General features: G+C 36.5%; 1 protein-coding gene across 1 annotated transcript; it reads left to right on the top strand.

Annotated features, from left to right (window-relative positions):
• Nucleotides 1-2,775: 2,775 nt before the first annotated feature.
• Nucleotides 2,776-25,270, top strand: prkcdb (protein kinase C, delta b). Its single transcript, XM_055184443.2, has 16 exons — nucleotides 2,776-2,925; nucleotides 12,094-12,226; nucleotides 14,561-14,821; nucleotides 16,150-16,315; nucleotides 17,091-17,122; nucleotides 17,356-17,441; nucleotides 18,697-18,826; nucleotides 18,909-19,009; nucleotides 19,207-19,294; nucleotides 19,432-19,550; nucleotides 19,627-19,800; nucleotides 20,738-20,829; nucleotides 23,441-23,503; nucleotides 23,589-23,916; nucleotides 24,004-24,132; nucleotides 24,219-25,270. The coding sequence occupies exons 2-16, from the start codon at nucleotides 12,118-12,120 to the stop codon at nucleotides 24,375-24,377; spliced, it is 2,037 nt and encodes a 678-aa protein (XP_055040418.2). The 5' UTR covers nucleotides 2,776-2,925; nucleotides 12,094-12,117; the 3' UTR covers nucleotides 24,378-25,270.
• Nucleotides 25,271-26,104: the final 834 nt, after the last annotated feature.

Below are 26,104 nucleotides of genomic sequence, written 5' to 3'. Positions count from 1 at the left end.
CAAAAAATTGTGTATATTAAAGACAAAATTAATCGCAAAATAGAGCACTTTAAGTACACTATGGAAGTGTACTTCTTTTTCACCTGGGTTAACATAACGCATACAGTAAAACTTATTACAGACCTGGTTAAATTAATCTAACATATAACAATAGAAATAAAGAAGGAAGTAATAGCAAATGAGAAGTGCAAGACTCAAACTATGATAAAATGTCTAAGATAAGGCATTTAAAATGAAGAAGAGTGAATAAGGAGGAAAAATGAAGCACATAAGAAGAAATGTGTATAACGGACAAAAAGCAGTTCTATAAAATCAGAGAGAAGTGAAACCATAGATCATAAACCCACGCTGTCTCCTCCTCCATACTTCAGAACTTTGTGCCCTATAGTCACTCCTAAACTGGAGTTGATAAAGTCAGTTTGTTAGACAGACACATTATTTGATAATTGGGATAAATGGACAGTCCTTTGGAATGCTACTAAATATAGAAAGACTGAAACTCTGAGCTTTATACACCACTGACTGAGACCTAGAATGAAGGGGTGGGGCAGTCTGTGACTCAGCATCATGTGACTACTGCTTTTTGTATACAGTATGTGTGTGTGCGTGTCTGTGTGTACTTTAAATGCTTTTCCTCGTGTCTGTTCCTTGTAGAGGTTTGGGACGGGCCTGAGTGGAGTTTCCAAAGGTTTCCATTAGCAGTCTCCAGCCTTTAGGTAATCAGAACACCTGTCTGACTTCCAGGAACTCATAAACTAGCATAAAATAAAACAAAAAATAAATTTGTATTACACGGTAGAATAAGCAGATTGATATCCATACAACTGTACATCTTAAATATGACAGAGAGAGAGAATGAGAGAGAGGGAGAGAGAGATTGGGGGAGTCAAAAGGGTTTTAAAAGAAACAAAGAACATTAGGTGAAACATAGAGATTCTTCAGATGGTAAAGGTTCTTTATGGAACCATACAGCCAAACATAGTTCTTCAATAACATCGTGTAGCACTTTTACTGTTAAGAGTGTTACTAGACAGAAAGACAGACAAAGACACATAATTAGACAGAAAGACTGATATTTTGACAGACAGACAGTCAGTCAGTCAGTCAGTCATATAAACTGACAGACAGACAGAGACTGATATTTAAACAGACAGGCAGAGAGACCAATAATTAGACAGACAGGCAGAGAGACCGATAATTAGAGAGAAAGACAGAGAGACTAACAGACAGGCAGAGCGACCGACAATTAGACAGACAGACAGAGAGACCAATAATTAGACAGACAGATAGACCGACAAACAGAGAGACTGATAATTAGACAGACAGAGAGACCAATAATTAGACAGACAGACAGACAGACAGACAGACAGACTGATAATTAGACAGACAGACAGACAGACAGACAGAGAGACTGATAATTAGACAGACTGATAGACCGATAATTAGACAGACAGACAGACAGACAGACAGACAGACAGAGAGACTGATAATTAGATAGACTGATAATTAGACAGACAGAGAGACAGATTATTAGATAGAGAGACAGACAGAGAGACCGATTATTAGACAGACAAAGAGACTGATAATTAGACAGACAGACAGAACGATAATTAGACAGACAGACAGATAGACCATTAGTAGACAGACAGACAATTAGACAGACAGACATAGAGACCGATAATTAGACAGACAGACAGAGAGACCGATAATAAGACAGCCACACAGACAGAGAGACTGATAATTAGACTGATAGACAGAGAGACTGACAGACAGACCAATTATTAAAAAAGACAGACAGACAGAGAGACAAACAGAGAGACTGATAATTAGACAGACAGAGAGACCAATAATTAGACAGACAGACAGACAGACAGACAGACAGACAGAGAGACTGATAATTAGACAGACTGATAGACCGATAATTAGACAGACAGACAGACAGAGAGCCTGATAATTAGACAGACAGATAGACCGATAATTAGACAGACAGAGAGACAGATTATTAGATAGAGAGACAGACAGACAGACCGATAACTAGACAGACAGACAGACAGACAGACAGACTGATTAGTAGACAGACAGACAAATAGACAGACAGACAGATTATTAGACAGACAGACAAACCGATAATTAGACAGACAGACAGATAGACCGATAATTAGACAGACAGACAGAGAGACCGATAATAAGGCAGACAGACAGAGAGACTGATAATTAGACTGATAGACAGAGGTAACAGACAGACAGACAGACAGACAGACAGACAGACAGAGAGACCAATTATTAGACAGACAGACAGACAGACAGACAGACAGAGTGACTGATAATTCGACAGACCGACAGAGAGACTGATTATAAGACAGACAGACGGACAGATCGATAATTAGACAGACAGACAGACAGACAGACAGAGTGATTATTAGACAGAGCGACCGATTATTAGACAGACTGAGAGACTGATAATTAGACAGACAGACAGACCGACCGACCGATAATTAGACAGACAGACAGATAGACAGATTATTAGACAGACAGACATACAATTGACAGACAGACAGAGAGACCGATAATTAGACAGACAGACAGAGAGACCGATAATCAGACAGACAGACATACCGATAATTATATAGACATATAGATTGATCGATAATTAGGCATACAGACATGTTTAATAGCTTACACATTGAGAAAGACCAACAGAAACTCTCTCTCTCTCTCTCTCTCTCTCTCTCTCTCTCTCTACCTGCTCGACGTCATCACTCGTGTAGCATTGTCAACCCAACGCACGCAGTCAGTCAGTCAGTCAGTCAGTGTGAGCGGGTAAATACTTCCTCAAACACGCCGCGCTATTCATTTACTCTCTACTTCTAAAGCAGCACGGACAGCAAGAGAGGCATTAAAGAAACTTATTGATCTTTAAAGTTGGTAAGTTCAATGCTGCAACTTTTTACTTCGAGCTTGTTTGTAGCTGTAAGTAATCCGCCCGTCGGGAGATGACAGAAACACAAAACATTCAACGCCGTCCACGCTGTCCACCAACAGCCAATCGATTTCGTTGCATTTTCGCCGTTTGCAACGAGACAACCAATCTATCTCTCTCTGATTTCACGTTTAACATATGGTTATTATGGATTACCGACATTTTGGGGCGTACATGAAGTCCCAAATGTTTGCTATCGCGTGTTGCCAAGTATGTAAGTTCAGAAAAGAAACTTGATAAATGTCTTTATTGGAGTTGGTTACGCGGAAGCGGCAGTCTGTACTTTCGTATATGTGTTGCCATGATGTTATGTAAGCACTTACAGTATAGAAAAGTTCAGATAGACATCTATTCTGCGGCTGCTGTGGTGTAAAATACAGTTTTCGGCATGCTTTGCTTTGTATTTACATTTAATAAAGTAGCATTAAGTAGATACTGGCACACTGTTCAGTCTTGTTTTTCAAGTTGGTTGAGATGGAGAGATAGACAAAGTTACTCGTCTTGACAAGAATATTTCTAAGGATGACATGTTGGAAAAGTGTTTGTAAAGCAAACCGTGCAGAATGTAAAGGTAATTTGTGGTAAACGCGAACGCTACGGCAGCGTCTTTCATAGCGTTTCCATAGTTACTGACGATTGGCTTGCAAGCCGTCTCGTTTTTACGATGCCGTTGCCAACTTTTTTGCTAGTTTACTAGGTTTTTCTTACCCAGCTAAATCCATTAACAAGCCCACAGCTCTGAGTCACCTTCACCATGTTGTCTAAACCAGTTTTTCCATTATCTGACAACACAAAACGATCTGTGTAAACTTTTTATGAGCTGTATAGGCTATTGTGAAATCTCTGTGACAATATTTACCAAACGATTTAGGATGACAACTGTTCATGGTTGTTTTTCATCCACCCTTAAAAAACAAGCAGAACATGGTCTGTAGGTCTAGGTCTGTAAGTAACTGTGATGGTAGATCAAATGGTAACGTTACTTGTGATTTTATTTTTTTCTCATGATCTGTTTAATTTAACGTGTACCAAGGCTTGAATATTTGCATGGCATTTATGATTACTATCCAGAAAACAGGGTGTTGAGTTTTAAGTGCTACTATTTGTAGGTATGTGACAAAAATGTTAAACATGGTTTACTGCTAAAACTAGTTGTTCAGGTAGAAAGAGCTTGAAAAAAACTTTACAATGACACCAAGACCATGTCTAGTGTTCAAGAATAACAAAATACTGGCCATTTGAAACTCAAAAATCATCACCTTATTTTGTCCCATTGTTTTCCATTTTGCAGGTGGTTAAACAACCCTTGCACATCGTTCAAATTCATTAAAAATTTCGTTCACTTGTAGTTTAGCAATTAACTTAAATGTAATTTCAAGAATTTTTTTAGTCTGCACGTCGCTTGAGGTAATCCAAAGTTTCGTCGAGAGGAACCAAATTGACAGCCATGACAGCCGAGATTGTCATGTACCTATTACTTGCTGCTTTACTGTTTAAATGTGGTAGCTTAACTGGTAGAGCATTGCGTTAGCAACTTAAATGTCATGGGTTCGATCCCAGGATCACACATACTTAATAAAATGTAAAGCTTGATTGCACAAAGTTGTTTGGATAAAATTACAAATGGCATGTTTTATGTAGGCCTAGATATTTTAGCTGATGACGATGATGATGATAGTGATTATTTGATGTGAGTTATGATATACTCACTTTATGACATATCTATACTGTTTTGTCTGTGTTAAAAAGTTGGAAAACCATTTCACACTTCATAATTTCAAGACACATTTTAAGTCTACATAATTAAAACTTGCTAATATTTGCCAATATGGTTGATATTTTACGCATCAATACATATTGAAACTCTTCTTTGCATGAAGTTATCAGTCTTCCACAGTAAACCCTCAACCTGTACAGAGAGCTAAATCAATACATTGCTTTTCTGGGTTCTTCATCAACAACATGTTCTTCCTCTGAAGTATTTACTTGCCAAACTGCGGGGCCAAGATAACAGTGATGGTGATGCATCTTCATCCCTTCATTGTTATCTATGTAACTTACACGACTTTTACCAGCATTGTACACATTATCTAGAGCATTCAGACCTATCGTCTAGCTATAGTGCTTCTAGAAAACACAAATATAGGACATAGTTAAGTACACAGTGTTGTTTTGCATGACTTTACTCATTTTTGCATTGCTTTTAAACATACATCAACAAAAGGCCTGTCACGTACTTATATGGTAGTGAACAGACAGGGCGCTCTGTGTTTGACTTGGATTAATGAAGCTTTTGTGAAGTGTGCGCAAGGCAGAAATGGACACCACTCCTATTGCACAGAGCAACAGAGGCAAGAGCTCAACTTCACCTTTAGGTAGACATGCCAACACACACACACATACATCTATGCCTATAATAATCTTGTCCCAGACCTGCAGTACATGGATCTGAATCCTGATATTACATACATACATATACATGACATGAAACTGGCAGTCACAGGGACCATGTTTCATATCACCCTGTTTCAGAGAGGAATTGGCTTTTCCACAATAAGCTAGACCAACCATTGTGTGTGTGTGTGTGTGTGTGTGTGTGTGTGTGTGTGTGTGTGTGTAGGCACAGGCTCTCTTATTTCTTAGCCTGAGGGGTGAGAGGGGTGAGAAATCAATGCTTCACTAACAAATGTCACATAGCATTCAGCACCCATCTGACCTTGAAGTCCCTCCATCTTCTTTACTTCATTCTTTTACTTGTATTCACACATTTGCATACTTAATGAGTGCCTTTTTAACCCAATAACCTTGTGACATATGTGTTAAGAAAAAAAATGTTTTGCTCATCGTGTTACCTAACTACCTCACACAATGAAATTCCTGCTCACATATTTTCCTATTGATGACAAACAACGCGCACCTGCAGAAGCAGCATTTACTTTGAGTTTAAAAAGATGATGAATTCTAATATTAGGCTGTTTTGTAAAAAAAAAAATAGCAGGACGGCTGATCTCTTATGATTATGATGTAAAAATATGTTTTCCTGTTTTTGTATAGCATGATCCCAATATATCCATAACTGTTGCATCTCAATTGCTATCCCCAAGTGACTTGGTGAGTTTTCTTTACATGGATCGAAGTCAGTCTGACATTACGAACTGCTGCTTTAAATTAACATGAAAACAAATTCAATCATATTTACATCAACACATTTTTTTGTCTTTCATTGTGAAGATACTGGTGCATAACATGTTATATTGCACAGGCAACAAGCTCTCATGTTATAACTCCTCCCCTCCAAACACCTGTTATATAGATACCACCATTTAGTCCCACCCTACTTTCATCTGGTCATATATCCAGAAAATTAAATTACAGAAGGAAAATAATTGCTAACACAGAACCGTCTTATTAGATCTGCTATGCAAAGAGGCTTTTTAGGAGGTTGGGTTATTTGGCTTTATGTCAAGTACTAACTTACAGAGCCATGAAACCTTATACTTTGACATTGAAGTGTGCGTGTGTGCGTGCAGTACATTTAGGGGTGGTTTCCCAGACAGAGATTAGCTCAAGCCAGGACTAGGCCTTAGTTTAATAGGGAAATATAACTAGTTTGAACAAACATGCCTTACTAAAAACATTACTTGTGTGCATTTTGAGGCAAAGCAAAGGGCACTGATGTATTTTAAGATATGTCATTGCAAGTTGATTTCACTTTGGACAGCTCTTACATTTATTTCAGTCTTAGAGAATAACTCTGAAATCCCAGCTAAAACAATTTTTGGGGTGATTAACAATTTTCTACATAAAATCATCCTACATAATGTATAGAACATTGTGTGAAAATTTAACCTTGATATATTTAATATTGACCGAGTAAGGTCATGTCAAAGATTGGAATCAATTTGAAATTAGTGATTGAAATCGAAACGTTGATTAACTTTTAACAATTTCATAGACAGGGTCACAAAAATGCAACAACACATGCATCTGGTCTATCAAGACTAACAGGTTTTCTGATTTTCTTTGTAGCATGAATGTTCTTCTCTGAATCTAAACTTGCTCTCGTAGGTCATTCTGCATAGATTCATTTCCGAACATATATTTTTTCTTACATAACCGGTTTATTTCTATTGTCCTATCTGAAAGTAACACTCTACCACTTTCCATTGCATCTATTATGTCTATTTCAAGGCATGCCAACATGCATGGTTTAATGAAAAAGATACTGTAAAAAGTACTGTAAATATCCATTTAAAACTACTACATTGTCTCTTAAGCGGCTGTATTATCTATGTTAACAACACGCTCTGTTCTCAAATACCCAAATATTGATGTTTTCTACCCACTGGTAGACGCAACAGGAAGTTGCTTGGCTTGAGTTTTAACACACAATGTGAAGAACAACCAACTCAAGCCACAATATTGTCTTTTTTAACTGTCGTTGGTTGTCAGATTTCCCAAGTACAATTTATGTTTCAGCTTCAGTCTTGTAATATTTTCTGTGAGTGAATCTATCCCAGATTCATGCAGAATTAAGGCATTTTGTACACAAGTCAATGCATGACAGAAACATGGGACCATCTGTCCGACTAATGTCAGATTGTAGAGAATGTTCAAGAAACCTGACTGAAAATGGCTATCATTGCAATTCTGTTTGATAATGGTAGTGGCACAGGTTTCTAGGATGGTACTCTGATGGCAACTGCTGTTCACTGTACTTGTGTTTTATTATCTCATTTTAGCAGTAACTACATTCTCCATTCATATATAGTTTTCAATTAATGTCTATAATAATTAATGTCTGCAAGTTGAGCTACAGAGCATTAATATTTGTACACAAACAGATGCCCAGACACATCCTGTGTGAACTCCGGCCAGTAACAGAGATAGTGTTATGTGATATAGATATGCATAAAAAAACATGGTGTCATACAAACCCTGGCGAGCAAGAGAACAGTTGCAAGTTAAAATGAGGAAGAATCCTTAGAAAGTAAGCATTTATAAATGCACAAATAGTTCATTTTAACAGATGAACAACCACATAGCTAAAGGATTTTTGGTAAAACTTTACAATAAGGCTCTATTCATAAACATTAGGTAATGCATTGTCAAACATGAACTATAACGATAAGTAGTATATTTATTTATAACATTTATTAATTCTTTATTATTATACCAATACAATTGTTATGGTCATGTTAGTTCATTGTGCACTTACAATTACAGTGCACCTATTTAATTATTAAAAAACAAGGTTATTTTGTGTATTTGTTATAATACAATGTGTTATATTGTTATAACACATTATTTTCCACATACCGTACATTTTTGTATCTCCAGATTTCACTCTCTTCCTGAAACGCACTGATTTGAAAACCTCTGTGTCCCTGATTGGCCAGCTAATCTTTATGTTGTGATTGGCCTGAATACCCCTGACGTCACCCAGAAACGTGACGCTCCGAGTCCTTACCATGTTTGAAAGATCAGTCGCTAACAGGACTTAACTTACAGGCTGTGAGTCCGAAGCGGGAGGAATTATGATAATGTCGGTCTTGTCTACATCACCAATCCCAGGAAGTAAACTGTTGCCTACAATCTGTGTGTTTGTTGTATTCCAAGAAAAGAGATTTACGTTGGAAACGATAACTCGCTTCATCGTTTACTTTGGGGTTTGTACCTTTTCGTTAACGTACTAATACACACTTACACACTAAAGGAAATGTAAAATCGTGAATCGGACAATAGGTGCTCTTTAATGCTGTAGAAGTGTTGTTCGTTGTTTGTTCATGTTAACAAACTAAATCTTATCTTAACGTCTTACCATAACGTTTTGAATAAACATATTGGGGAGGAGCCTGTGATCTTACTTATTCATTTAGCTGACGCTTTTATCCAAAGCGACTTGCAATTGCTATATATGTCAGAGGTCGCATGCCTCTGGAGCAATTATGGGTTAAGTGTCTTGCTCAGGGATACAATGGTGTTTCACGGTGGATTCGAACCCATGTCTCTCACACCAAAGGCGAGTGTCTTATCCACTGCGCTATCACCATGTCAAACAAAGGCAAGGAAACAAGTTTTGTTGTGTATTAAAGGTACAGTGTGTAATTTTTAGAAGGATCTCTTGACAGAAATGCAAAATAATATTCAAAACTATATTATCAGGGGTGTATAAAGATGTTTTTATTACCTTAGAATGAGACGTTTTTAGTTACATACACAGAGGGTCCCCTTACGTAGAAGTCGCCATTTTGTGTTCTACAGACGCCCTTAACGGACAAACTTTTTTTTACAAAATTTTCTCTTACAATTACATGTTTTTCCAGTGGTGGCTATCATAGCTTCTCTATGCGTTTCAAAACGAGGGGTGAGCAGTGGACTGAGCCGTTGGTTGCAATTCGCAACCTCACCACTGAATGCCGCTAAAATTTACACACTGCACCTTTAAATATTACATAGTCTTAGTAGCGTCATTTTAGAGCCTGTGCCTAGAACCAAACTAAAGAGTTAAATGAGAGAATTATTTTTTGCACTTTTAAAAGTGTTAAAACAACACATTTTGTGTCTAGTTAACAACAACACATTAAATAAATAAATTAAATAAAACCACATAAATCTGTTGTCCTTTTATTTGAACACAAAATGACACATAATGTGCTAAAATTACACATATTATGTCTTAAATAGCATAACACAAAGCAATGTGTAAAATATTAACACATCTTTTTCTATAGGTGTGGGACGCGCGATGTGTAATTGTGAATTAGATGTGCTAATTCAGAGTAGTTGGTGTGAGGCCTATAACATCAGTAAGATGCATTAGTCATGTGTCACTTCTAGCAACAATTGGAAAGCCCCTCATCCCCAAAATTATGTCTTTCCTTATTTGGTGGTATATAAATTAATATTGTTTATTTTGATATTACTTCTTTGTCGGTCTTATCATCTGAAGCAGTTAAAAAGTAACACATTTTCACATCTACACACACACACAAAGGGTTATATGTGTTAATAAAGCAGCAACTGGTCTGGATGTGAGGGAGGTGACCTATCCTGGCAGAATAACAGAGCTCTGAAAGAAACCAAGCTACTGAAAGCACACACAAGCTGTCATCGTTGCTGAAACAATGTTGGCAATGCTGTGTTTTTACATAAAAGTTGTAGATAAGATGGATTGACAAACAGAAGTAGATCTACATTGTCTTATTTTTACGCAGCACTGTTACTGTAGCTTTCAGTATGCTGTAGATGTTTCTACTGTACTCAATGGTTTCTTTCTTCCCTCCCCCATACCTCCCTTTCTTTCTACGTTTTCCTCTTTTTTGCTCCATCCCCTCCCTTACGGCACAGGCTCATTTTTTCCACTCTCTCCAGGGAGATTTTTTTGTAGTCATAAGCCTTTGAGTGTAAGAGGTTTATGTTTTTGCCTGAGTAAGTGTTTTATTAGCTGATATTTATACATTTCTGTTGTAATATATTGTGCATGTTTGGTGGAGGGAGGTCTACTTGGTCCAATCTTCTCCCCTAGCATTAAAAATGTCTGCCTGTCTGTCTATTTATCTGTTTGTCGATGTGTCCATTTGTTTGTCTGCCCATCTGTTTATCAATTTGTCGATCTATCAATTTTTCTGTCTGTCTGTTTATATATCTGTCTGTCTATTTATCTTTTGGTCCATATCCAATATACAATAATTTCTCAATCAAATCCTCAGTAATAGACCATATACTTTATATTATGAATTATTACTTATGTGACATCAGCTAATCGACATTGGATAAATCTTGAATAGTCTCTGGTCCCACTTCACCTGCTCTACATTCAGCTTCCAGTGATCAGTCATTCACCCAAACCTATCTTTAGGCATAGAAAGCATCATTAATGAACACTTCAAACATATTCATCATTATATATTATGATTAACAATTAGATAGATACTGTTTTTCTCGAGCATCTTTACACACACCAAAAAACCTCTTCCTGTAAAAGCCCTATTTGATTGTGGCTTGATAAGAGCCGTTGAGGATCAGTCTGTGCTTTCTAAGACTGATGGTGAAAATATATTTTTTTTAGAAAGCACAGACTTGGCTCGTACTTTCTGTTTAGGGCTTAATAAATCGCAATTTATTTGAAAAGCTTGTATCAGTTGATGCATTCTGAATCAGCTTTGTTAAACAGTGCCGGTCTGAAACAGCTCTTGGATGGGTGGGATTGTGAATTTCTGTGCCAGCTGACAGAGGGGGCTGGATTTAGGCCTCCGCTCTTGGGTTTAAGGGCTTTGAATGTCAACGCTCACATTTTATTCAGTAAATACTAAGAAGTTTGTCTTAGCTGTCTGCTTTGCTTTCCTTTCATGGAAATGACTCTTTTAAATGCAGCTTCTGCAATTCATCTCAGTGTTTATAGACGGCACATTCACTGCTATTCTTTGCTTGTTGTATGCTGTGGTCATATAAATTCCCCTGTCACAAGATTTACAGTATGTTTTTTTTTCTTCATTTCATTTTCCGTTGTGTTTATGCATGCACACTGTGTGTCTGAATTCTTAATCCGAGAACCCGGTTAAAGCTATATGAGCCTTTGTGTGTGCACTGTGCAGTAATACTGTCTGGAATCTGGTTTGGCCTGAAGGGCTGCGTATTACTTAATTGTGTGTCTGTGTAATATAAGGTTTCATGGATATTTACTTTCGACTTTACATTTTGCTTACTGGGAAAACAAAACTAGCTGGTTGGCCACAGTAGGCTTAACGTAAGTAGAACAACCGAAAGGAGACCTCAACAATTTCAAAACCCAGTAAAGATTTCTCTTTGCATAATAGGAAGTTGAAGCAATCATTTTGAAACTATAGAGAGCTAAAAAGTTTCGTATTGGTGATGCATATTTATCATGAACATCACATTCAGTTTACATTCTAAAGCCATTATTTTGCTGAACGGTGTTTACTTTGTATGTGTGTGTGTGTGAAGCATATGGCTTTTTATCTGACGTGAAAGGAATAATGCATGCATCTGAAACGAACTGGTCGCAGACATTTTTAACACTTCATTTCATTGTAATATTGCCCAAGACTGTGTCCTTTACCCAGTTCTCTTTTTCTGTGTTTGTATGTAAGTGTGTAGGCAGGTGATCGCTTACCATGGCTCCGTTCCTGCGGATTGCCTTCAATGATTTTACCCTGGGAGAACTTCCTCCAATGGCGGAGGAGCCGTTCTGTGCCATCAAGATGAAGGAATCACTCAGCACAGGTCAGTTATTGCTTCATGCAATATATTAATAAGTATTAAAATAAAAAAATGAAAATAATCTGTGTTAAATGCACTGAACAATTTTTATTGATTTTTTACAGTGGATACAATTTAGGACATTTATTTATATCTATATCACTTTCATTCTGTTTTTGGCTAAGTCGAGGTAGTTTAAAACCACAACATGTACGATTTTTGTAATATTTTTTTGTATCCAAAACCACTTGCACAGTGTACTTCCATTATCCCAAAAGTTTGTAAACCCAAAGAAATTCCTATTTTAAATAATGGCTGGTCCCTTTTCATTGTCGCCTATCAATGAAGTAATAATGGTGCTATCCTCGGTTTCTGTTAATGTAGAAACTAAGGCAACACGTGTTGACAAATGCGGATGTGGTATTTATACAGCATCTAGCACACAACTGCACCTTGCAGCTAATTCATAATTATGGAAATAATATAATAATGTGTAAAATGTGCAGAATTTTTTTTCATAACCTTATCTGTGAACATAATTAGCAATTTCCATACGTCTCTGGATGGTTAAACAACATCACCCATCGTTCAACTCTCCTCCATAACATCGTTAAATGGATAGTTCACCCAAAAATGAGAATTCTGTCATAATCTACTCACCCTCATGTTGTTACAAACCTGTATAAATTTTGTTGTTCTGATGAACACAAAGGAACACAAAGGAAGAACCGTTCGTAGACCCCATGTACTTCCATAGGAAAAAAGAATACTATGGAAGTAAATGGGGTCACTGAACGGTTTGGTTACAAACATTTCTTTTGTGTTCATCAAAACAAAGAAATTTATAAGGTTTGTAACAACATGAGAGTGAGTAAATGATGACAATTTGTTTATTTTTGGCTGAACTTACCCTTTAAAAGGATTCCCACGGGCCCTTGAAATCCTTGAAAGTTTGTGAATCTGGAAATTTTTGAAAATATACATACATAGATACAGGTCATAGAAAGTGCTTAAATCTATTTTATGCAAAAAAAATCATATTATTCCATGTGTAGTGTAGGACAGTGGTTCTCAAACTGGGGGCCGCGAGATGGTGCCAGGGGGGCCCCAGTTTTATGACATTTTATAAAATAAATTAATTTATCATAAATTCAGTGCAATTAAGCTTAAACAAAATAACACTACTAACCAACAGCACTACTTAGTATCATTTAATATGTTTTGTTTAATCAAAAGTTGGGTTTTAGAACAGTTTCTTGTCATAAATTTTCTTTGGGGGGCCGCGAAGGAATGCACCGTACACAAGGGGGGCCGCACGTTGAAAAAGTTTGAGAACCACTGGTGTAGGATATATCATAACATTTCTAGCCTTTTAAGCACACAGCTAAACTGTTCGCTTTAAATGCTTATATCTTCTGTATGCGAATGTTGATTCATACCAAAATGCTTTTTTGCATAGTTGTGTTTGATACATGAAAACGTCTCGGGTTACGTATGTAACTGTTGTTCACAGAGAAGGGAACGAGACGCTGCGTCTTCCTTGCTATACTTCCTATGTCCCTGTAACGCCGTCTTTGGCAATATTTCAGATAGCCATATACTTTCTGACTCCGGCGTCATCCTGTCTTTGTCGTTAAGCCTCACCATTGGTTGAATTTGATACACACATTCAGAAGCACTTACCCCTGGAAGCGTCCCTGAATTGACGCAGCGAAAGATCCCTCGAAAGGGAACTGTAACAATGTATCTTAAAAGGTAACACAATGCAACCTCGCTCTCACTTGAAATGTGTCCCCACTCCCCACATTTAGTCCTTGAATTTGAGGGATATTGGACCTGGAAAGTCATTGAAAGTCCTTGAATTTGAAGTTAACTAAGGTGTGGGAACCCTGCTTTAAGCTTCGCCTTTGTTTTGAAAATGCGACCTCTAGTGGTGAAATCGTACATGTTGTGCTTTTAACTCTTTCCCCACCAACATTTTTTTTAAGTTGTTAGCCAGCGCCAATATTTTTTATGATTTTAATGCCTTCCAGAAAATGTTCTTCTTTAAATATATAAGCATACAATATATCAAATGAAAGAACAGACCCTCTGCTTCCGTGTTTTATAAGTTGGGTAAGACCGCCACCTGTTGGATAACAGCGAAAATATTGTTTTCCGTAAAAACTGCCATTGGCGTCATTAAGCGTTTTCTCTTAATTAACGAGATAGCAGGGAAAGAGTTAATGGGGCATAATTCATGAGCACATGGTGCATGGCTACAGTGCCTACGTGCCACTAAGTTTTGTAACAGAGCTTTTTGTAAGTGCTTGTTGTAATAATAAAAGACTTAAGTATTTTAATTCCTTGTTCATCTAGAGCGGGGGAAGACGCTCGTCCAGAAGAAGCCCACCATGTACCCTGCGTGGAAATCCTCCTTTGATGCACACATCTATGAGGGCCGTGTCATACAGGTGGTGCTGATGAAAACAGCAGAGGAGCCTCTGTCAGAGGCCACAATCGGGGTCTCTGTCCTCGCCGAGCGCTGCAAGAAAGGTAGCGGCCGTGCTGAGTTCTGGCTGGACCTGCAACCCTCTGGGAGGGTGTTGATGAATGTACAGTTCTTTGTCGAGGACTTAGGTGGGTAGTGCACACGCACAGGTCGAACAATGTGTCTGAATCTTGATTATACATTAAGTAATGAAAATATATTCTACATGAAGTATACATTGTATATGGTATACTGGTGGTTGCGACAGAACGGAATGTACTGTGTAATGTTATATTGCAAGATGGCTTACAGAAACCAAATTGTTTTCACTTCCTTGTTTGGCCCTGATAAGCAAAAACTAACATTTAAAAAGCTAACTGACTTAATTTAACTGTAAGGGAATTGTGTGGATTTTATTCAATGTTAACTTTCATGGCCCCTGGTAAATATTATGTATCAGTTTTTACTCCGATTGTTATTTAGTGTTTCTTTTGTCTCATCTTTCCTTTGAAAGCAACACTTATTTCTATATATAGCGACCGTGACTGCACTGGGCTGGGCAGATGTTAGCATTTTAAGTCACGTTGACTTGAGAATGTCAGATTTTCTGCTCATTTTTGTGTCTCTTATGCTTCTCATTGTGTGATTTTTAGTTTTCCCCTGATTTCTTTTTTCTTACCATTATCTCACGACCCTCAGATACTAGATCAGTCCTCCCAGCTGGTATCTGTGCTGTCTTTGCTTACTCATGCCATCTCACTCATGTTTTTATGCTGGCATCTCTATCTCTCAATCTCTCTCTCTTTACAGTATACTGTCCTTTTACTTGTAAGACTTAACAACAGTACCATATTTATATATCATGCATGTATTTTCACACCAACAATTCTAAAGAAAGAAAGGCTTTTTGTGATTTCACTTGTATTTTTTTGCTTTAAAGGTGCAGTGTGTAATTTTTAGAAGGACCTCTTGACAGAAATGCAAAATAATATACAAAACTATATTATTAGGGGTGTATAAAGACCTTTTTATAATGAACCGTTATGTTTTTATTACCTTAGAATGAGACGTTTTTATCTACATACACTTACGTGGAAGTCGCCATTTTGTGCCGCCATGTTTCTACAGAAGCCCTTAACGGACAAACTTTTTTACTAAGTTGTCCCCGTCAATTACATGTTTTTCCAGTGGCAGCTATCGTAGCTTCTCTATGCGTTTCAAAAGCGAGGGGTGAGCAGTGGACTGAGCCGTTGGTTGCAATTCGCAATCTCACCACTGAATGCCGCTAAAATTTACACACTGCACCTTTAATATTTGGTACTTAACACTGTCAATTGTTAGCTGCAATATATTGTACCTAACAATTTCCTTCAGACTTATTTGATGATACAGCACAGCCTTATTGCTGACTTCTTTAACTAAGGTATACATGTATGTGTTAAATATGATACATTATTATCGTCTAACTGCTTTGCAGACTCCAACGCTTCAGTGACAGCAAAAAATGAGGACGGCCTTCTCACTTTAAACAGAAGAAGAGGAGCCATCAAACAGCCTAAGATTCATTTCATTAAGAACCATGAGTTTCAAGCCACCTTCTTCAAACAGCCTACCTTCTGCTCAGTGTGCAAGGATTTTGTTTGGTAAGTTAATGAATAAGTGATTTACAAAAGAAATGTAAATAAAAAGGCACTGTTGGACAGCTTACGTTCTCAGTTTTAATACTTGGGAATGAGCACTAGCGATAGTGTTTTAGCAAGGGTAAAAATTCTTGGTTTATAGAGTAATTGGGTGGATGACTAATGGTTAGAGATCTAGGAAAAGTTGCACGTTCAGTACCAAACTAAAATCACACAGAAACTGGCGTACAAAGAGATTACAAATCAGATCTGTTGTGCCCTTAAGCAAGGTACTCTTTATTTAAAATGACTCGCAGTCCTCTAATTATCAAACTATAACAGGTTAGTCCAGGAAGGCAAGATCTAGCAAGTAACATGACTAACATTACATGCAACTAAATATTATAATTAATCAGAAAGACTTTCTCTCAACACTATTAGACATTATACTGTATAGCTAGCAATAAAAGCACATGGTCTGAAATAATCTTGGCGCGTATGCTATGCATTTGTATGTTTTTTAGTATTGGATAGCATCTGTGTTTTATTTGTGCGCAAGCGCACTCCAATTTTTCTCTGGTGTTTTAACCGTCCCTTGGGCTGGCTCCTTCCTGTGCATTGTGAGACATGTTTGTGTGTGTGTGGGAGAAAAAGAAGGAAATAGATATAGAGAGTATGTGCTTCAAAGTCAAAGTTTTTCTGATAAGACTTTTCCATTATACCTTTTGTGTATTAACACTCATTTGTCACCTGCTGTGTAGAAATGTCAATACTCCAACACACTCTTTTTGCCTTCCAGGGGTCTCAATAAGCAAGGCTACAAATGTAGGCGTAAGTATCTTTTTCACAAAGCTATCCCATATCTTTTGTATGAATTCCCATTTGACACTTAGTGAGAAAACACATTGTACATACTATAAAGTTTGCCTTACATTATCCACTTAAAAATAATTATTTCATTGTTTTATTTGTTTTAAGTATAACAATATAGCTTTTGTACTACAACAAATGATTGCCATTGAAACTGTAATGAGAATACATGAATACATCTTCCTCTTTCCTAGAATGCAATGCGGCCATTCACAAGAAGTGCATTGATATGATCATTGGGAGATGCACTGGTACAGCGACAAACAGCCGAGATACAATGGTAACCATCATTGTTCTTAACATCCAACCTGAAAAATTAAGGGTCAACATGGTGTTCACAAGCTCTAAGGGGTTCACAGTGGTATTTTGGTGGGTCCGCCAATTATTATTGTTAACGTATTTGTGTGGAATATTGGAAAAAATGCATTGAACAAAAATACAATATTAGGTTAACTAAGCAGAGGCCCTAAAGAGATTAAAGAACCCTGGACTGTTTTATTCAACAATGTGCCAGTTTTAACACTTTAGGGTTGAAATAAAAAAGAACCGTCACATCTTAAAGGGACACTCCACTTTTTTGAAAATATGCTTATTTTCCAGCTCCCCTATAGTTAAACATTTTGATTTTTACCTTTTTGGAATCCATTCAGCTGATCTCTGGGTGTGGCGGTGCCGCTGTTGGCATGGCTTGGCGTGGTCCGTTGAATCTGATTGGACCATTAGCAGCGTGCTCAAAAATAAGAGTTTTGATATTTTTCCTATTTAAAACTTGACTCTTCTTTAGTTACAGGCGTTTTCGGGCGCTGCGTAATATCATTGCGTCTCCTTCAGCTATGTTACGGCAGCAAAGTCCTTGATTATTACGCCAGAATGAGAGTATAGTTCCTAACCATATCTGCCTAGAAAATCGCGACTTTTAATTTTCCGTCGGTCTTAGTACACAATGTAACTACAGAAGAGTCAGGTGTTGAATGGGAAAAATATCGAAATTCTTTGGTTATTTTTGAGCACAATGCTAATGGTCTGATCAGATTCAATGGATTGTGCTGGGCTATGCTAAAAGTGGTACCGTCAGACCCAGATATCGGCTTATTACACACACACATTGATATTGATATATATATATATATATATATATATATTGATATTGATATATATATATTGATATATAACAATTATACAGGTACAACAATTGTTTAAAAAAAAAATATATATATATATATATATATATATATATATATATATATATATATATATATATATATATATATATATATATATATATATATATATAAAAATATATAAATATATATATATATATATATATATATTTATATTTATATTTATTTATTTATATATATATATATATATATATATATATATATATATATATATATATATATATATATATATATTTTTTTTTAAACAATTGTTGTACCTGCCTCATAGGCAAAATCTCTCTGCAAGGTGGCTGTAATACAATAGAGGTTGCATTTTGTGTAATTTTGTGCATTGTGTAATTTTTGCATCTGCAGTTTCAGAAGGAGCGCTTTAAGATTGACATGCCTCATCGTTTTAAGACACATAACTACATGAGCCCAACCTTTTGCGATCATTGCGGGAGTCTGCTGTGGGGAATGGTCAAACAAGGACTCAAGTGTGAAGGTTATAATGCATTTGCAAAGTTGGAAATTGTTATTTTTTATATTTGTCTTAAAGTGTAATACAACATCTTGTCTCTGTTCAGATTGTAATATGAACGTCCATAAAAAATGCCAGACCAAGGTCGCCAACCTCTGCGGAATCAACCAGAAACTTCTGGCGGAGGCTTTGACTCAAGTTAGTCTGGTAAGTGATTTGACTGCTTGGTCTGGCATTACCGCTGACATTACTGTTCCTTCAAAACATCTGGAACAAGAATTGTTTTTTTAAAAAGAGGTTGTAAAGTATTTTTATAGGTACACTTATGTTATACATCCTGCATCACGGTTTTCACCCAAACATAAACTAGACAGAATCTATCCTTGTTTTTATGTTCTGTACAGAAGTCATCCACGAAGCGCTCAGATCCCACTGTGTCAGAAATTGGAATTTATCAAGCCATAGACAATAACCTACCAGTGGACCCTAGTGGTGAGTTTCTGTTATTGCATCTTCCCTGCTAAGTTTACTGCCTGTAACTTTGACAACTAGTAATCGACTAACATTTTGAATACAATAAATATTTAAAAATAAAAACAATATCTAAGTATTATCTGTGTTTGTGTTAGCGGAGGGAAAATTAACAGATGACACAACTCCTGCCCCAGCCAGCCTTACGCGCACAAGCAGAGTCTCTATAAGTAACTTTGTATTCCACAAAGTACTGGGCAAGGGCAGCTTTGGAAATGTAAGAAACACCCATCAAACTCTCTATTCATTCTGTATTTTTATATTCTTTATTTAAAGTTTTTGTTTCCTATTAGGTGATGCTGGCGGAGCTGAAAGGAAAGGGGGAATACTTTGCCATTAAAGCCCTAAAGAAAGATGTAGTGCTGATGGATGATGATATTGAATGCACTATGGTAGAGAAACGAGTGTTAGCGTTGGCCTGGGAAAACCCTTTTCTCACACACCTGTACTGTACTTTCCAGTCAAAGGTCAGTCAGCTTTAAATACAACATTTAATTTTTTTACATATTTTAAATATGTTCTTAATATTTTTATAATATTTATCATATTAAAAATTCTGTCTAACAATGCCTCCCAGTTCTGACTATATTTGCAATATAGCAGTCTCTCGTACCCTAAATCTTTAAAGACCCGCTAAAGTGCCTTGAAATGTGCAGCTTTGTGTTTCGTAATTTAATGTAATTTCTGCTGAAACCAGACATTAGGGCAGAATATATTGAGTTGTTCCTCTTCCTTTAAAATAGCTAGGATCATTTAGTTTAGTCTGATGAGAAGCTGAAGTGCAGAATGATGTCATAAAAATCACTGATCCGTATTGGCGGAAGTGAGAGACTGTGGGTTTTAAAAGCTCAAATCTACTAAATGTAATTTTTTTAAATGTTTTGCCGCACACTGGTTTAGATATAAGGCTAACATATTTAATCTTAAAGCATTTGGAGTTTAATTAAAACACTGTGTAGTATTGAGAGACACTCGAGAGCCAGTATGGAATGCCAAATGAATGAAATTTTTTAGCAAAGATTTAACAAAGCAATTCCCATCACAGGGCTTTGTTAACATTACTGTAATACATGCTGATAAACTAGTTCCACGCACACTGTCTGCATGATTGAGATTCAATCAATGTGTCATTATGATTGACTGACATGGCTTTGACGTTAAAATATGAAAATGACATAATGGAATTCCCACAAAAACATGACAGAAAAACCTGTTCTGGTTGAGCTCATTCAATAACATCAGTGTCATAAAATGGTTTTCAGGCTTGGAATGTACAGAGCATAGCTTTGATTTGACAGATTCAAAATTATTTGACAAATCGTTTGGTTTACTATTATGAATAGTTTTAAACCCTATTTCATTATATTCGATTACCAGTGTTGATATGTGTGTGTTTATCAACAGGAGCATTTATTCTTTGTGATGGAATATCTGAATGGAGGAGATCTGATGTTCCACATTCAGGATAAGGGACGTTTTGATTTGTACAGAGCCACGTGAGTGATGTGCACACCCCTAAAAGGTTACATTATGGCTTGTTGGTCTGCTGTTACTATTCTTACGGAAATGCATTTTTAAACAGCCCCTTATGTCCAATACAGCCATATTTTTATTAAATACAATTTGAACAGCATTTAGATAATGCTAATAAAAATAGTGAAAGTTTTGCCATATACAGTGGTGGGCAAAATTATTTAGAACACCTGACATCTGAAATATTGACCTTTTTTGTTTCCAAAACATGATTTCTTTTTCATAATGATGGTTGCTCTGAGCACAGCACATATCTGATGAAGTGATTTGTACTGATTGATTGTAACCACTTATAACTTTAATATTTGATATGTCCACCTTTTACAGCAATTACATCTCTCTGGCATAGTGTCAATATACTTCCTAAGAACTTCATCATGCCAAATTTGCTTGATGGGATGGAGGTCTGGACTTTGAAGGGGCCAGTAAGGAAAATGATCTAAATCTCCTCATGCTGGCTCATTTCTATGGTTTATAGAGCATAATGTTGACTTTGTAGATATAATGATGACCGTTATTAGGAGATTTGCGTGTTTTTCCTTACTGGCCTAAGAGCAACCATCATTATGAAATCATGTTTTGGAGGCAAACATTTTTAAATTATTCTGTACAATTGTGCAATTTGCATCTTTTGTATTTGCATTCATTTGAACAAAGCTTTTGATTTAGACAAGCTGTTTATATTTGTGACTCAATCTAACTTTGAGATTTGGACCATCAAAGTTTGATTTCAATCATTGACTTACTGTACATCTGTATTTAAGATAATAAAGATACATTCATTTTCCAGCTCCCCTAGAGTTAAACATTTGATTCTTACCGTTTTGGAATCCATTCAGCTGATCTCTGGGTCTTGCACTACCACTTTTAGCATAGCTTACCATAATTCATTGAATCTGATTAGACCATTAGCATCATGCTAAAAAATAAGAGTTTTGATATTTTTCCTATTTAAAACTTGCCTCCTGCAGCCATGTTACGGCAGCAAAGTGCTTGATTATTCTGCCAGAATGAGAGTATAGTTCCTAGCAGTAGCAGAGTGGCCATCGGGAGAGTCTGGACATGTCCAGGTGGGCCGGTAGTGTTTTGAGGCCACGAGGGCCGGTCTGATAATAGTTACATTGCGAGTTATATTAGCAACCCCGTCTGGTGGCCTGATGTGCGGCCGCTTCCCGCTGGTCAAACTGTGCATCCTCTTTGCTCAACACAGTATATAAAAGTGCTCAACCTGTTCAGCAGGGTCTAGGATTTTTTTAAATATGGGGGATCAGTGAACGGTCCCTCCCCAAATGGCATAGCCTGTCGGCCTTTGATGCAAAAAGCCGCCGAATGCCTGTTTATTGCAGTACATATGCGGTCGGATCAATCAAGCGAATAGACTGTTTCATAGAGTAGTAGTAAGTGTGGAGTAAGGATGTTTAAAATTTCTAACCTGGTGGTCAGGACATGAATGGATCAAATCAGCACATTTGCAAAGGTTTATCTCCATATGGCTATATCATAAATACAAATTAGAAGGGTAACTTTGCAGTATCACATTATACTATGTGATTTCCATATTATAGACGAGAGTATTCAACTGCATGGCAATAAATATCCTCACAACATTATTATTTCTCAAAACCTTATTTTCAAAGGAATTGTATTCTTACAGTTATTCAAAGATGCACACATTATTCCGCATATGTCGGCAATAAACGTCTCTTCTGGCAATAAATATTCTCATATAACTTAACATAACAGCATAATGAAATGAATAAACAGACAAGGAAGCAGGATTGGCATGTAAATTGTATTATTATTACTGGAAAACAGCAATATTACTGAAATAAACTCTGAGGTAAATGCGCCAAATATGTTAAAATAAATAAGCAATAACATTAGTAATACAAAATTATTATCTCTTAAAACTTTATATGACAAAAATTATATTTAAAGGAAATATTCTTACAGTTATTCAAAGATGCACACATTATTCCATATTACTCCCATTTATGAGCACGTTCATCTCTGGCCTCGCTCTGTTATGTAATAGCTGATTGACAGGTGCGCATCTCCGTCTTTCAAACAGGTATCATTTTGTATATTTACTCATTTTGGAAAATTAGCCATGATTTAATGTTTTTATTATTATTATGAAAATGTTGGGTTTTTTGGAAGATTGATTACGATTTGTATTACCCTAGTTTTACTTTTTTTACCACGGAGGGCCGGTGGTATCCGAAATTTCCCAGTAGAATTTTTGGTCTCACTCCGCCCCTGGTTCCTAGCCATATCTGCCTAGAAAATCACAACTTTCCGTCGGTCTTAGTACACCATGTAACTACAGAAGAGTCAAGTTTTAAATAAGAAAAATATTGAAACTCTTTGCTTATTTTAGGCGCGATGTTAATGTATGGTAAAAATCAGATGTTTAACTCTAGGGAGCTGGAAAATGAGCCTATTTTCTAAAAAAAGTGGAGTATCCCTTTCCCAGAATGATCTTTAAATTGTTCCTTAAAGTCAACTCAAAATGACTTTAGCTGGGTTTTCACAGATATTGTATGTTTATTACCTTGTGTAATTCTGTCGCAGGTTTTATTCTGCTGAAATCATCTGTGGACTTCAGTTCCTGCACTCTAAAGGCATCGTATACAGGTGAGATTCTTCACACGAGCTGTTGCTTTTAGTCTAGCGTAGATTAAAAAACTGTTTCCCAACCTTATGTTGTCCCCTTCTTTAGAGATTTAAAGTTGGATAATGTAATGCTGGACAAAGAGGGACATATTAAGATCGCAGACTTCGGAATGTGCAAAGAAAACATGTTGGGAGAAAACCGAGCCACCACTTTTTGTGGCACTCCGGACTACATCGCTCCCGAGATCCTGCTGGGCCAAAAATACACTTTCTCTGTGGACTGGTGGTCATTCGGCGTGCTGCTCTTTGAGATGTTGATCGGCCAGTCGCCGTTCCAGGGAGATGATGAGGACGAGCTGTTCGAGTCCATCCGCACGGATGTACCTCACTATCCACGCTGGATTACTAAAGAGTCGAAAGACCTGCTGGAGAAGGTGAATCTAGATTGCTTATAGTCTTGCATGGGAATCTAAGTAGTGTTTTGTGTATATTTTAAATCTGTGCCGTTTACATTTCTACAGTTATTTGAGCGGGAACCAACTCGGCGGCTTGGTGTTGTTGGAAATATTCGTGGACATGCATTCTTTAAGACAATTAACTGGGCTGCACTGGAGAGACGAGAGGTGAATCCTCCGTTCAAGCCAAAAGTGGTAAGAATCTGACGTTATATGACCCTATTAACATCGCTAACAAGATATTTTCTGCTGAGTGACTGGCATGTATTTGTTTCCTGCAGAAATCACCCAGTGACTGTAGCAACTTTGACAGAGAGTTCCTCAGTGAAAAGCCACGACTATCTCAAGGTGACAAGAACCTGGTAGACTCCATGGACCAGGCAGCCTTTGATGGCTTTTCTTTCATTAACCCCAAAATGGACACCATAATGGCGAAATGATCTCCCTCCAGATCTGCCCAATCAAAATAAGAGCGGCATACATGAGCCAGAAGTTCAACCAGTGTTACAACTGCTATACTTGCTGGACTGTCAAATAGATAATGATGTATTTATGTCTTTTTCATTTTTTAAATCAAATTAAACGATGTACAATAATATTGTAGTATCTCTAACATAGATATATATGTTTTTACAATTAAACCTTACTACCTGACAAATCAGACAGAATTAACCTAACATAAAGGGAATGTATATTATAGTTGTATATTTAGTGTTAAACTGTGTTGTTACAGTAGGTAGTGGCCTTTAAGACTCTCTTGAATCCCCGTACGTCTTAAAGGTTGTCTCATAATGTTAAAATATAATCTCATATTATGTTTGTGGGATGTTCTGGCATTTATTTTTTTGTATATCTCGAAGTTATCCTTTTATACAGATCTGAAATCAGTTTTACAGTGTAAAAATTTATGATATTGATTTTGCAAGTGAGAGCTACGCATTGGCTCTGTTGAGCGTGCACAAAATAGTGTTTTTCCAGTTTGGGTCCATAAACAATGGACATTGAAACTGTAGATTTATTTAGGTGAACCTATAGCAAAACCCCTACAATATGAAATAATAGTAATATTAATGTCTTGCTAGACATAAATAGGGATATTTTTTATGGTACTGTAGGTAGATAGCATATTGGTACAGTATATTGGTGGGTGGAGGTTATAGATCACCTGAGTGCTGTTATTTAATGTTGGTATTTTATTAAAGTATGATAGTGTATATAACAATATATGTATATTGTTCAGAACTCTTGCTGTTATTGGAGATAATAATGGTTTTTGTTTTTTTACTAAATTTATGCCACTGAACTCGACACCAATAAAGATTTGTCATCTTCAGGTTTGATTTACTCTTGTTGAATTTTTGGCACCCAAAACTTTACCATAGTTTGCGTCATAGGATTACTACCATACTTATGATACAATAACTATTACCACAAAAATGTAAATTAAATCACAAATGTTATTAAAAATCATTCTGAAAGCCTCTTACATTACTTGAGAAATATTATATTATATTATAGTTTTACAGTACATTATAACAATAATTGAAGTAACTGCGGTATTGTGACAGATATGGTTAATGTAATAAACGTTTTAAAGAAAGTGAAACCAGACTATTTTGTGCTGAGCCATCGTCATACATCACAGGCTCTTAAACGAATTTGAAACTACTGCCATCTAGCGGATGTTGTTTTAAACTGCATGTTCTCATTTGACCGGTTCAACTGCAAACTTAAAATAAAGACTTTTAATATAGCATGCTATGCAGAAATGTGCACTTTATAGCAAAGAGATTACAAAATAAGTTTGTGGTCCTAAAATAGAGATGTTTTTAGATTTTAAGTGAAATATGAATGTTTTGAATGTTTTCTTTAACACACAATGTTATGTGTATAGTTCAACAATACTCTAAAATTCTGATGTAAAATATAGTATTAGGTTTTACTATTAAGACGTGTACCATATGAATGACTTATAGTGAATGAACACCAGTCCTTGAGCTGGACGATTCTTATTTTAAGATATAAAAATTATTGTTTGCGTGTATTTGTATTTATATTGCAATTACATATATTTGTGTATTGCAGTAGCTTGACATACTGACTGAAAGAAAGTATACAATTTCTTTTTACCCTAAACGCATAAGTAAGCTTTAAATAACAAACTGAA

Source organism: Misgurnus anguillicaudatus, chromosome 14, assembly GCF_027580225.2.
Source record: "Misgurnus anguillicaudatus chromosome 14, ASM2758022v2, whole genome shotgun sequence".
NCBI lineage: Eukaryota > Metazoa > Chordata > Actinopteri > Cypriniformes > Cobitidae > Misgurnus > Misgurnus anguillicaudatus.
The sequence above is the reverse complement of the archived record's forward strand: the minus strand, read 5'-3'. Positions and strand labels throughout refer to the sequence as shown.

Excerpts from the sequence above, each read along its gene's own strand:
- prkcdb (XM_055184443.2), top strand. The coding sequence starts at position 12,118 with ATGGCTCCGTTCCTGCGGATTGCCTTCAATGATTTTACCCTGGGAGAA. Across the intron at positions 23,504-23,588 it reads TCTAAAGGCATCGTATACAG|AGATTTAAAGTTGGATAATG; the intron begins GTGAGATTCTTC and ends CCCCTTCTTTAG. Across the intron at positions 24,133-24,218 it reads CTCCGTTCAAGCCAAAAGTG|AAATCACCCAGTGACTGTAG; the intron begins GTAAGAATCTGA and ends TGTTTCCTGCAG.